The sequence below is a fragment of the Pseudochaenichthys georgianus genome, chromosome 1 (assembly GCF_902827115.2).
Source record: "Pseudochaenichthys georgianus chromosome 1, fPseGeo1.2, whole genome shotgun sequence".
NCBI lineage: Eukaryota > Metazoa > Chordata > Actinopteri > Perciformes > Channichthyidae > Pseudochaenichthys > Pseudochaenichthys georgianus.
In genome coordinates this window covers 26,651,837-26,666,131 of record NC_047503.1, presented here as the reverse complement: position 1 = coordinate 26,666,131, position 14,295 = coordinate 26,651,837, and the positions used below count along the sequence as shown (strand labels likewise).

At 42.7% G+C, this 14,295-nt stretch overlaps 1 protein-coding gene across 1 annotated transcript; it reads left to right on the top strand.

The window, feature by feature from the left end:
• Positions 1 to 400: 400 nt before the first annotated feature.
• Positions 401 to 3,600, top strand: LOC117454683 (uncharacterized). Its single transcript, XM_034093811.2, has 3 exons — positions 401 to 644; positions 830 to 918; positions 1,056 to 3,600. Exons 1-3 carry the CDS (start codon positions 600 to 602, stop codon positions 3,568 to 3,570), a joined length of 2,649 nt encoding a protein of 882 aa, XP_033949702.1. The 5' UTR covers positions 401 to 599; the 3' UTR covers positions 3,571 to 3,600.
• The last annotated feature ends 10,695 nt before the right edge of the window (positions 3,601 to 14,295 follow it).

Genomic DNA, 14,295 nt, shown 5'->3' with positions numbered 1-14,295 from the left:
ACCCCTTCCACCATCCTTCCTGCAGTGGTCAGGCTGTACAACCACCATGGCCCCTGGTAGACCCCCACACACATATAACAACAAAGACTGTAACACTCCTGCAATATTACTATGTGCAATATATATACTTGCACCTTTAAAATGTCACCTGGCTGCTGTACCGCTTCACTGTTACTGGTACTCAATGTGTTTTTTAAATTGTGTCATTTATTTTGTATCTTTAATATTGTTATACATGCTTTTGGTTAATTTTTTGGGCTTTTTACTTGCTTTAACAAATGTAAATGTCTCCTCTGTGGGAAGAATGAAGGTGTTCTGATTCTGATTCTGATTCTAATTCTGATTCCGGTGATCTGGAACACTTTACATTCTGGAACACAGAGGAAGACAGAGGCTAGGTTCTGAAGCCAGTCTACTCACTGCACCACAACTGAGAAACACTACGTACGTTGGTACCTGTGAACTTCAAACTCCAAATATTTTACTAAACAAGAGATATTTCAACAAAGAAACAGCTTGTGGGCATCAGGAAGATTGAAATACATCACTGAAGTAAGGCTTGGTGGATCTTTCCTTCAAAACAGACGACCAAGTCCATCATGGATCTTTGGTCCAAGCAACGCCTGAAAAAGGCTCAGACGATGGTAAGATACTCTTACTAGACAAAATCCTTTTATTTCACATTCACACAATCAGACATTACATTACATTTCTTTGTCACATGCCCATAAAAAAATATTTACAACTGCTAAATATGAAATGATTTACTCCTATACTTGAAACCATTTCAAAACACAAATGAACAAACACAAACATAATCTTTTCTTAGGCAAATGACCATCACCTCTACCAAAGAGGCTCTGGGTCACGCATCAGGAAAACGCACAATAAGGCGGGTCCTTGTAATAAAACAGACAGGTAAGTTTTGGGTTAGACTTCAAATTATTCAAAATATAAAATTTGTAAGATGTCATCTTGAGCACATAATAGTTTTATAATAAAGGTTTGAAAATGATTTTTGGACATTAAGCATGTCTTTATTGGATTTCGTGCAGCTTTCAACATCAGCCAAAGAAACACGTTGTGCACTGCCTCGCTGAGGAGGTCCCACTGCCTCCGAGCCCTCCACCTGCTGTGTTGGACAAGAGCAAAACTCATGAGAAGAAGTACCCAGATCAGAAAACCATCGGGTTTCCTTCTCTAGATGAGGAACTGGCCAGTTTTACGACCCAGAATCTCTGTGTAATGGCTTGTGATATTCCACTGCCTCCAAGTACTCCTCCTATCGAGGCTGTCCTTTATATGCTTCACTGTCATGAGAAGATTCTGAAAAGCATTGGGTTTCGTTCTTTGGATGAAAACACCAACCCAAAGCGTCCCAATGTGTTGCCTCATGAGATTCCACTTCCTCCAAATCCATTTCCTGATGTGCTGCACAAAGGAAGCACTCCTGAGAAGAAGAACCTGGATCTAAAAGACATTGGGTTTCCTTCAGTGGATGATGAGGTAGCCTGTTTTATGAACCAGCCTTACAGAGAAAAGGTTTGTGATCTTTCACTGACTCCAAGCCCTACACCTGCTGATGCTCCATGTCATGTGAGACACTTTGAAGAGAAGAAATACCCAGATTTAAAAAGTATTGGGTTTCCTTCTCTGGATGATGAGGTTGCCTGTTTCATGAGCCAGCCTTTTGGACAAGCTCCACTTCCTCCAAGACCTCCACCTATCGAGTTGGCCGGGCAGATCCGCATTGAGGAGACGCACCCTGACCCTTTGGATGATGAATTGGCATGTCTGATTTTTCAGCTTCTGAGTCAAATGTCTCGTGATGTCCCTCTGACTTCAAGCCCTGCACCGGCCTGTGATGTGAGTCACTTTGAAGACGTCACTCTGGACGATGAGTTTGCCTCGTTGATGACCCAGCTTCTCAAACTGATAGCTAGTGATGTTCCTCAGCCTCCAAGCCCTGCACCTGCTGATGCTGCATGTCACATTGGACTCTTCCAAGAGAAGAATTACCCAGATCTGAAGAGTATTGGGTTTCCTTCTTTGGAGGACGAACCAAAATGTCCGGACATGTTGCCTCCACCAAGTCCCCCACCTGTTGAGTTGGACAAGGGGATCAGCGATGACATGACATACTCTGATTTGTCTGTCACAGGATTTCCTTCTATGGACGATGAGGTGACATGTCTGATGTCCCAGCCTCTCAGTGTAACGGCTAGTGATGTCCCACTGAATCAAAGCGCTGCACCTTTGGATGCTGCAGGCCATGTGAGTCACTTTCAAGGGATGACGTACCCAGATGTAACAAGTATTGGGTTTCCTTCTTTGGATGAAGACCCAAAGTGTCCTAACCTGTTGCCTCCTGAAGTTACACCTGCTCAAAGGCCACTTCCTAGTGAGTTGGACAAAGGGAGTAGCAATGAGAAGACGTACCCTCATGTGTCTGTCATAGGGTTTCCTTCTCTGGACGATGAGGTGGCATGTCTGGTGCCACTCAGTGATAGGGCTTTTGATGTTACAGTACCTGCACCTGATGATGATGTGTGGGAAAGTGGTGACACTAATAAGAAGAAGAACCCGGGGTGGCCAAACATTGGGTTTCCTTCACTTGATGACGACCCTGAACCGTCCAAACAGCCCAAACCGATGACCCGAGAGGTTTCACTGCCTCTGTCTACTGACGCTGTGTTCGGAAAGGGGAACACTGGTGTAAAGAAACACCAAAATGTACAAAACATCATGTTCCCTTCCCTGGAGGGGAACAGTGAACCATCAAAACAGCGTCACATGGGATTCACTCGTCAGAAAGAGCAACCAGATCTGATGAACTTCAGGTTTTCGGTTCCAGATGTGGACAGAGTACAGCACTGTCAAGTTCCACTATCTTCTCCTACTGACACTGGTATCTACAAATGGAACAATGGTGTAAAGAAACACCAAAATGGACAAAGCATCATGTTCCCTTCAGTAGATGATGTCATTAAACAGCGTCATATGGGATTCACTCATCAGAAAAAGCAACCAGATCTGATGAAGTTCATCTTTTCTGTTCCAGATTTGGACACTTTCAAGCAACATCCTACTGACACTGTGTTCAAGAAAGGGAAAAATGGTGTAAAGAAACACCAAAATGTAGAACGCATCAACTTTCCATCAGTAGATGATGACATTGAAGAGCGTCACATGGGATTCACTCGTGAGAAAGAGCAGCCAGATCTGATGAACTTCAGGTTTTCGTTACCAGATGTGGACAGTTTACAGCAACATCAAGTTCCACTATCTTCTCCTACTGACTCTGGGTTCTACAAATGGAACCATGGTGTAAAGAAACACCAAAACGGACAGGGCGTTATGTTTCCTTCCCTGGATGATGACACCGAACCGTCCAAACAGCGTCACTCTGGATTCACTCATCAGAAAGAGCAACCAGATGTGATGAACTTCAGCTTTTCTGTACCAGATGTGGACCCTGTCACCCTGTGCCCTCCACCTGTTGGGATGCCACAACATGCAAAGGAGAAATACCGTGATTTATGTGCTGTTGCTTTTCCTTGTCTTGATTAAATGTAAGCCTGTCATGGCTGAATAACATCATCTTTTTTTGTATATGTTGGTATTTTTTTCTTTTACTGTAAGGAACCAAATACATTTTTTGTCAAAGGTCATGTTGATCGTAAAAGGTACATTTAAAACTGAGTCACAGCAAATAGAGCTGAAAAACACCCAGTAGCACGAAAGTTGAATCAAACCTTGGGAAAGAAAAAAAACTATCACAATTCCTCGCTGCATATATATTCAAAAGATTTCATAAAAGTAACACATTGAACATAATTATAAAAAAACATACAGTAGACATAAACAGTGAATATAAATAAATAGGATATACAGTATGGTATAGCAAGAAATATTCTGAATCTCTATCAAAGGGAAATCTGTCTCCTAATCTGGTGGGATATGAACATTTAACAACCCTAACAGTAACAGAGTGTTTTACAGTATATATATATTATATATACTAACATGCGCATACCCATGCCATGAGACACAATGCACACCTCTTGTTATTTATCCTCAACAACTTTGAATAATGATCAAATAATAAATACAAATAGATTTGCAGTAAATTCAACTAAATTAGAAAACAATCCTGCATTGGGTGGTGTGTGATAAACCATGTGTTTGGGTGACAATAAATAAGAGGCGTACAGTAGATACATAAACAATAAAACCATATTAGGCCTACATTTACACATTATAAATATATATATATACACACTGTATATTGATAAGGCAATTACAGTGGACCCAAATAAAACTTACTTGAATAATTTGTGTTTCTTTACCTGATTGAGTGTAGACTGTAACAATATTACTATTAATCCATCATATAATCATGATGGATTATCAGTAATCATTTCAAAGTGACACAGAGACATTGGATGAACCTTCAGCAGCGTTTATATGCGTCGTATTGCCCTTGAACACAACTTTTGATCCGAAAACAGCAAAGGAGGCCAACTCCCACCTGTCGAGTACGGCTGTACTGAGGTGTTTTTCCTCCGGAGACGTCGCGAAGAGACGGAGCGGCTCCACCTGTTGCTGCCTGCGATCTGCGATCTACGGAGGCCTGTTCGTCGCGAAGAGACGGAGCGGCTCCACCTGTTTGCTGCCTGCGATCTGCGATCTACGGAGGCCTGCTCCCACCTGTAGAGTAAGGCTGCACTGGAGAGGTTTTTACCCCGGAGTCGAGGAGAGACGGAGTGAATTCGGGCTTGGCCTGCTTCCACCGGGCATGTGCTGCTGTGCGGAGGAGGATTTTACCACGGCTGGGGCCTGCTTTCCACCTGTCCTGGTTCTGCTGTTGCAGAGGCCTGCTTTCACCCCGGGGATACCACGCTGCTGCTTTCGTCTGTCCTTTGCTGCTGTGCTGATTTTGCTCCAGGAACATCGCGGATTCTGTGTGCTGGTCTGGGAAAATGGCCCATATCGGGATTCTGCTGTGCCTGTTAACTATTTTGGACTATGAGAAGATCTCTAGTCATTCTGAGGAGTCTACTGGATTCAGGTCTGTTCTGCCACCCGCAGTGGGTATCCCCTGCAAAGGTTCGGATGTGTTACACAAACAATTACCGGTTGCATTGTCACAGACAATCTGCTCGACAAAATATGTTTGTCTTTTTTGTTTTCCTGCGATGATGGTTCTTCAGGACTGCTTCTTAAGCTCTAATCACACTCTCGCAGACTTTTCTGGTGATTCTAAAGTAGATGACAATGTATGTGTGTCGTTTAAGAGGAAAAGATGCCTGGTTTTTTTGTTGTTATTACTGTCAGGAAATGTACAACCTAACCCTGGTCCGCCCAGTAGTAGTAGTCACATCGCTACTCCTGCTGATTTTAAAGCTAGGTCTGGGTTGGGTTTCATCCACTTGAATGTGCGCAGTCTGTTAGGTAAACTAGATTTTGTCCATATTTGGGCGAGCTCGACTGACGCTGACGTCATTGTTTTATCAGAAACATGGCTAAACAAATCTATTTTGGCCTCTGACATTGCCTTAAATGGTTATAATGTGTATCGTACCGACCGGCCTAATAAAGGTGGTGGCGTTGCCATTTATGTTAAGAATAAGTTCAGTGTATCCACATTAGTTTCCAAATCTATCAGTAAGCAATTTGAATTGTTAGCCTTAAATATAGAAGTGGCAAAGGGTCAACAGATCATGGTGGTGGACTGTTACAGACCCCCCTCAGCTGTCAAGGACTCCTTTTCTTCGCTAGCAAATCTTTTATCGCAACTAGACTACAAGGAAATAGTGCTACTTGGAGATTTTAACTGGGACTGGTTAACTACAGTGTCAGAGGATTTTAAAAACCTTTGTATCTCTTTAAATGTTACTCAGATTGTTGACAGTCCTACTCACCCTAATATTAAGTCCCCAAATAAATCCTCCCTAATTGATCTCATTCTAACTAATATTCCCTATAAATACTCAGCTGTGGGAGTATTTGCGAATGATCTGAGTGACCACTGTGTTGTAGCCACAATTAGGGACACAAAAGTCCAAAAGGTTAAACCTCGTATTATCATCAAGAGAGACATAAAACATTTTGTGGAGCAGGGTTTTGTGCATGATGTGTTTGGGTTTGATTGGGGAAAAATCGATTTGTGTGCTGATGTTGAGACTGCATGGTCTTATTTTTATCTTGGTTTTATGGAGATCATTGATAGACATGCACCCCTGCATACATTTAGAGTGAAGGGATCCTTGGTTTTCTGCTGAATTATCTAGTCTCCTACATGAGAGAAACAAGGCCTGGGCAAAGGCTAGGAAATCAGGCTCAGAGGTAGAATGGCTGCGTTTTAGGCAGCTAAGAAATAGCTTCACTTCACATGTCAAAAGTGCTAAATCTAAGTATTATCTGTCAGTTACCACAAAGAACCTGAACAACCCTAGAAAATTCTGGAAAGCCATAAAATCGATATCCACCGGTGATATCCGAAATGAGCTACCTCCGTGCCTTACCACAGCATCTGGCACTATATCGGATGGGGCCACCATGTTAAATTGTTTTAATGAGCATTTTGTGTCCTGTGGCTCTCTGTTTCATTCTGTTTCTAATTCTGCTTCTGTGAACACCACAGTCGGTGACTCAGAACAATGTGGTCTGGAAAACCCTTTCAGTTTTACTCCTTTTACTGTTGATGTTGTTCGTGAAGTCTTAACCAAGCTAGATCCTAAAAAGCCGGCTGGTCCGGACAACGTAGATTCGTAGAACCTTTCTTTTTAAAGATAGCTGCAGATTTTATTGCTCCACCTCTTACTACTCTTTTTAACCTCTCTCTCAGCATGAACAAAATCCCAAAAGTATGGAAGTCAGCTTATGTCCTGCCAATACTAAAAGGAGGGGAGGCCACCTTATTAAACAATTATAGACCCGTCTCTAAATTGTCAGTTCTGGCTAAGGTTCTTGAACGCCTAGTGAGTGAACAAGTAAAGGAGTTTTTATGTACAAATGACATCCTGTCTAAACATCAGTCAGGCTTCAGAAAGCAACATAGCACCATCACTGCCACAATGAAAGTGGTAAATGATATTACGAGTATTTTAGATAATAAGCAGAGTTGTGCAGCTCTATTTGTTGACCTATCTAAAGCTTTTGATACCGTCGATCATCGCATTTTGAAGCAGAGGCTAGCCAGTATTGGCATATCCAGCCATGCAGTGGGGTGGTTTGTGAACTACCTCTCTGAAAGGTCCCAATGTGTTCAGTTTGATGGGCTGTCTTCTGAGTGGTTAAACATCACTAATGGTGTACCACAAGGTTCAGTTTTAGGTCCGCTATTATTCTCTATCTATATCAACAGTTTAGGTGAAAATGTCGAAGGAGCAACCTTACATTTTTATGCGGACGATACCGTTATGTACTGTGCAGGTCCCTCCATTAACGAGGCTGTTGTTAAATTACAGGCTGTTTTTAACATTATTCAGACTCAGCTCTCTGAGCTTAAGCTTCTTTTAAATGTGGATAAAACCAAGGTAATGCTCTTTTCTAAAGCTAAAGCTAAAAATACAGACTGCTTTCGATATTGTAACTACGCAAGGAATACAACTTGAATTGGTTACCTGTTACAAATACCTGGGTATCTGGCTTGATGATTGTCTCACTTTTAAACTTCATGTCAATAACCTGCTTAAAAAACTGAGGGTTAGGCTAGGTTTCTTTTACAGAAATAAGTCCTGTTTCTCGCTTGAGGCCAGGAAAAGGCTAGTCACTGTGACCTTTTTACCTGTGCTGGACTATGGTGATCTGGTCTATATGAATGCACCTGCCAATTACCTGAGCAAGTTAGATGCTGCGTATCACAGTGCACTGAGATTTTTGACAAATTGTAAAGCACTTACGCATCACTGTACCCTGTATACCAAGGCGGTTTTTTGCCATCACTTACTGTACGGAGGCTTAGTCACTGGTACTTTTTCATTTACAAAGCCATGTTGGATAAACTACCATCTTATATCTGCTCCCTGATCTCTCTGCGAATTGAAAGTACTTATTGCCTGAGATCGCATGCTGTGGTTTTATTAAATGTGCCAAGTGCTAGGACTGTCTTAGGGAAGAAAGCTTTTAGATGTGCAGCTCCACTAACTTGGAACAGTCTGCAAGAAGAATGGAAAATTACCAAGCTAGTACCACTACATGTTTTTAAAGCTCGGTTGGATGCTGCAAAATCAGATGCTGTTGGTACCTGTACCAACCTGGTTAAATATGTAAATTATAATCCCTGTACATTTTGCTGTATGATGTCCTTTTGTTGTTCTGTTGTTTATGTTGTTATGTCTTCTTGTGGAACCTACTGCTGCAGGTCTCCCTTGAAAAAGAGATCATTGATCTCAATGGGATTTTACCTGGATAAATAAAGGTTTTGAATTTGAATTTGAATATGCCTATGAGTATAAATTGGATAGTATTGGCTAACGCTAACGTTAGGAGTGAAAGTTGTTAGCTAGATAGCTAGTTAGCTTATTAAATAGTATGTCACAAAATGTAGCTTTCACACATTCCCACGGTACAAACTTTATTTAGTTTGCCCACCCAATTATTAACAGGTTGTGCAGTTGCTGTCAACAAATAAGAATTTGGCTCAGTAGGGCAAGTGGAAAGAAGTTCACATTACATCACTCAGTATAAATACAGTGTTTTCCATCTTTTTACGTTGTACAAATAATGTAGTTCAGATATATAATTTGGTTTTTCAATTAATTTAGTTTTATTTCATACAAACTTGGAATTTAAACGTTATTAAAACATAATTGTTCATTATTTTTTAAGTTAAATACAAATAATGATATATACAAATAAGGTTTCTGCAGGAATTAGTGTTACGGTGAGTGAAGCAAGCAGGACCCAAATGCAGATAATGCTGAAAAATGCCTTTATTTCAAGGATAAATAAAAATAACTTGGACAAAACAGAACTCTCACCGGTGAACTCAGTCACAAACAAAAGACGAACCAACACTGACCGAGACCAGACTAAATACAGGGAGGGGTAATCACAAGATGAGAAACAGCCGGGCAGGGGAGGAGAAACACAAGGGCGACAGGTAAACACAATCAGACAATTAGACACACCAGGGAAACTAACGACAGGGGAAAAACACAGGAAGAAGGACCAGACAAAACTAGGGCCACCAGGGTGGGTGGAGGGGGTCTGGAGGACGGGTTTTTGGGCTGACAGCCCAGGAGCACAGTGGAGGACCCGGAAGGGATCTCGGGCGGGCGGCCCGGGGGCAAGACAGAAGCCGAGAAGGGGGAATCGGGCGGACGGCCCGGGAGCAAGAAATAGTCCAAGGTGGGGGTCTCGGGCGGACGGCCCGGGGGCAAGGCAGAGTCCATGGTGGGGAAAAGGCCACAGCCGGCAAACTCAGGGGGCCGAGCATGAGGGCGAAGGCAGCGGCAGGAAGAGTCAGGGGGCCGAGGGCGAGGGCCGCGGCAGGAAGAGTCAGGGGGTTGGCCCCGAGGGAGAGGACCGCGGCCGGGAAAGTCAGGGGGCCGGGCTCGAGGGCGAAGACCGCGGCTCTCAGGGGGCCGGGTTCAAGGGCGAAGACCGCGGCTCTCAGGGGGCCGGGCTCAAGGGCGAAGACAGCGGCTCTCAGGGGGCCGGGCTCGAGGGTGAAGACCAGACAGCTCCGGAGGCCGGGCAGGACCCGGTGTCGGCCGGACAGGAACCGGAGCCGGTGGGACAGGCTTCGGGAGGATCCCCCATGGAAGAGGACCAGGAGTTGGCAGGACCCCCGGCGAGATAGGTGACGGCGGGAGCTCCAACGGAATAAGACGTGGGATTGGCAGGACTGAATACTGTAGCATTTAATCACTTATTTGTTACTGTATGGTTTTCACAAGCTACTATAATGAAAAAACATCAATATTTTAGATCAAATAAAGTATATAGTGTGCTTTATGCAGTATATTTCTTGTAATATTGTTGGGGTGTTTTTACACAGTACAGTAGATTGAAGTAAATGAACTTATACATTAAGATAAGATAAGATGGACCTTTGTTAATCCCGTGGAGAAATTCAGTAGTTCAAACGGCAACAGGGTGAGAGTGAAAAACAGGACAGCACAGATTCACACATATTAATAAAATCAAAAATAAGATGAGCGATAAAAATAATAATAATGAGAAACTATGAAATAAGAAATGAATAAAACTAAAATGTAATTATCATATCATATATTATAATTAGGGCTGTCAAGTTAACGCGTTAATAACGCGTTAATAACGCGTTAATAACGCGTTAATAACGCATGTGTATTTTTTTTCCTCGGCCGCCCCGTAGTTTCAGAGCGCATCGAGTTTAAAATACCATCTGCTGACAGCCCCGCTCCTGCCGCCCGCTTGTGGCAGACCACACTTCCACGCTCACCGGCAGGCACTGACTGGCCATCGGGAGGACCGGGAGGGTGTGTGTATGTGTGGCCCGAGCGAGCGAGAGAGAGACCTTACGTGCATTGTTGTTGTTGTTAGCATCTGGTGCTAGCTAGCTGCGCTAACGGATATAAGGAGCTGTTTAAATGAAAACAGAGGAGCTACATTTCGCCACAACTGCACCGAGCACTTGACTTTATGCAGGAAGCCAGACAGTGGGACATTGTAGGAGAAGTCAGCACACTCATGATTGCAGCGTCCAGGCAGCTCCCGTTCGAGCATATGCCTTGAGTTGCACATAGCTCCAACGATCCAACACACACACACACACACACACACACACACACACACACACACACACACACACACACACACACACACACACACACACACACACACACACACACACACACACACACACACACACACACACACACACACACACACACACACACACACAAACACACCCCCCCCCCCCCATTTGTATTGTATGAGAGAGGTTCCAGGTTGAATTGAGGCGAATATTTGTAATGTTCAGAGGTTGTTGTGTTTAATATTCATGAGAATATTTGTCATTGTTCAAATGATAATAAACATTAGCATAAAGCATATTTGTCCACTCATATGTTGATAAGTGTATTAAAAACTTGAAAAATATTCCTCTAAGGTACATTTAGAACAGATAAAAAATGTGCGATTCATTTGCGATTAATCGCGATTAACTATGGACAATCATGCGATTAAAGGGGAAAGGAAACACCAATTACAGCTATAATATTCCGGTAGTTTATTCATTTTACAATGGATATTGATCGTAATATTTATTGTATATGATATTACTCGCCAAAAGAAAATTAATTATCCGCCGGCCGGGTGGGGAATTCCGGGACCAGACCGCCGCCATTAGGGGAGTCCCAAATGGTGACGTCACTGGATGGGTCTTCGCTCCGGGTATCCATACCGGAAGTCAACACAACGTAGCAGATATGGCAGCGATGGAGGAATTTTGCAATGAGATGGACGTTTTGAACGATGAATTTGACTATTCGTCGGGAGATGACATTGATGTGGAAGCATCTACAGTTACCAGGCATCCCATGGACTATGCTTATGAACCGATTCGGTCGAATAGAGAGGCATACGATCCGGAATCCGCCGAAAGTACCGACGGTTCTGAACTCGCTGAGTGGGACCACCAGTTGCAGTACCGACTCGGTCTCAGAGGAAGAAGATGTTGCTCAAAATCCGGGACGAATGGACAACACAGATTGGTGTACATGTAACAATTGTGTGGTGATGCCATCGGAAAATGTCAAAAAAATAAATACAAATAAAAATAAAAACACACAATGCTAACAGTGAGCCTCTGAATTAGCCCCGAGCGAAAAATGCTAACCTATTACCGCACCGAAAATCACTCCTAGCTCCCTTATTACTTATCCTCGCTGCACATTGTTTATGATCGTAAAGACACAGAATCTAACGGTGCCCACCTCAACACTGAAAGATACAAACTCGCGAGGTTATCAACAAAAACGTACATCAAAACAAGTGGCACTAGGTACTAACATGCGCTAGGCTAACGGCTTACCTTCCTCATTGTCTGGTCCAAACTGGTCTTCAATGGCATTACAACGATAAAAACGATGATGTAGTTAATCCATAGATTAATATCCAATGGGGCCGTGTCCCCTTTGAAATGTTCTGATAATCTATAAGCAATACAACTGCAATTCCGTTATCTGCTGTCCGCTCTGTGCTCCGTGCGCTCTGGGTCCTGCAATACCATCCATTGAACACGGTCGGTGTTCCCGACTGCATACGTTGAGAAATCGAATATTGTGGGAACAGATCCTGGCTTCAAATCCGATGTTTTGTATTGAACCAGGCATCCAGACTCATCAAACCTCATTTTGTGGACATAATCGTCATTTTTAAAGTGTTCGCTGCACACAGGTGCGTACTGATTCAGCGGCGGACCGTTTCATGGAAATAACCCATGCTTTGAGCAGCTTCTCATCCGTTAGTGGCAGCCTATGGAAATGTACTTCTTCCTTCTTCGTATAAAATCCATTTGTGCAGCCTGGGGCAATACATTAAACTCCTGACGATGACCGTTTTCTTGTAATGTAAACTACTGGTGCATTGCACGCCATGTTGTTTGTTATTGAGCTTTGGCCCAGGAAGCCGTACCCACTCAGTGACGTCACTGGGAAAGTCCCGGAGCAATGGAAGCGCCCATGGTCATTAGGCACGTATTTCAAAAAATTAATTTGCGTATCTCGATCGTTTACATTGGAAATAGACTAGATAAATACATTTCCTAATGGGAATATTGTCGCATGGAAAGCAGTTTGAAAAGTGTTTCCATTTCCCTTTAATCGCGATTAAATATTTTAATCGACTGACAGCCCTAATATATATATATATATACGTGGATGTGGAAAATATACATGTGGAAATACAACTTTTCAATCACAAATAGAATGCAGGATATTATTGTGCAAGTAATGGATTATTCAATATTAAACAACAACATGTCAGAGAAAGTGCCCTTCTTTTAAGTGAATGTTCCAACATCCCCAAATCTCTATATGCTTGGTGAGTAAAATGTTATCATAACTTAATAGGAATTATGAAAAAATCTATGTAATTAGACCCTATAAACGGAGTAATCCATTTTAAATTAATACGAAACACATAACATGGTATTAATGCAGGACAAATGCACTCTCAGTTAACAGTATAAAGCAGAAACAGAGCAAAGATGGCAGAGAGTGGGAATGCAAACACAGCAGCAGTCATGAATATGCAACACGTATATAAGCACACTCCGCGCTATCCTTTTTCTCTGTTGTGTCAGCTTCTCTCTTTCTCCTCCTTCTGTTTGATTTAAAGGCCCTGCTCTCTCACTCCTAATATCTCTTCAGCATCTCCCCCACCCCTCTCTCCTTTATGAACCCCTCTTCACTAATCAGCTGAGGCCCAATTATGCTCAGTTGGCCCCACACCTCCTCCCTGCAGGGGCTCTGGAGGGCCAAAAAATACTAATGCTGACTGACGTTAATTTGCATGACTTCTTGGCCTCCATAAGTACCACTGTTGTCTGTCTCCTGCTCTTGTATAGGAAGCCAGAAGAGGAAGAGGAGGGGAGAGGGAGGAGAGGAAGAAGATGTCAATGCCTAGTGATGTTATGTAATCTGGAGAAATAGAAGGAGATTGAGGAGGGCAGAGGGAGTCACACTGCTTTCTAACTAATTGAACACTGCTGAACCATTATTTCTCAGGCAGACATTGATCTGACAGATCAGACGTGAGCTCTGCACCTAGATACAAACATTGTAACTCACAGTAAATGTTTGGACAAATTCCAGAAGTCTACAAGCATAGCTTTTAAAACTACAGCAGTGCAACTAGTAATTTGTTTTGGATGCCTCATCAGTGTAGGGGAAGAATGTTTAAATAAAGGGCCTTTTTAGTTGATATTGTAAGAGACTGATTCGAAAAAGACAAGGTAAAAACGAAAGCAGTAGTGGTCACGATATCCTGAGCTCCAAAAACCCTAATTCCCATATTTCAACTCAAAAGCATCTTGCTAAACACCATGGACTGAATAATACCTTTTAAACTCCATGACCCCAAGTATTTTTCAGACAGCTGTTTCGTACTTCCCAGCAATGTGACTTTGATATCCAAAGTTGATACAACACCTTTTGATTTTTTTTTTAATCAAACCAAGATACTTCAAACTTGTGGAATTGGTGTTTTTCAGCATAGGACAATTTATTAGCTTTTGGGACAAAGATTTGGATGGGGAAACGTGTGTGGAAGGGTCCACTAGAGCCTGCAGATTATGTT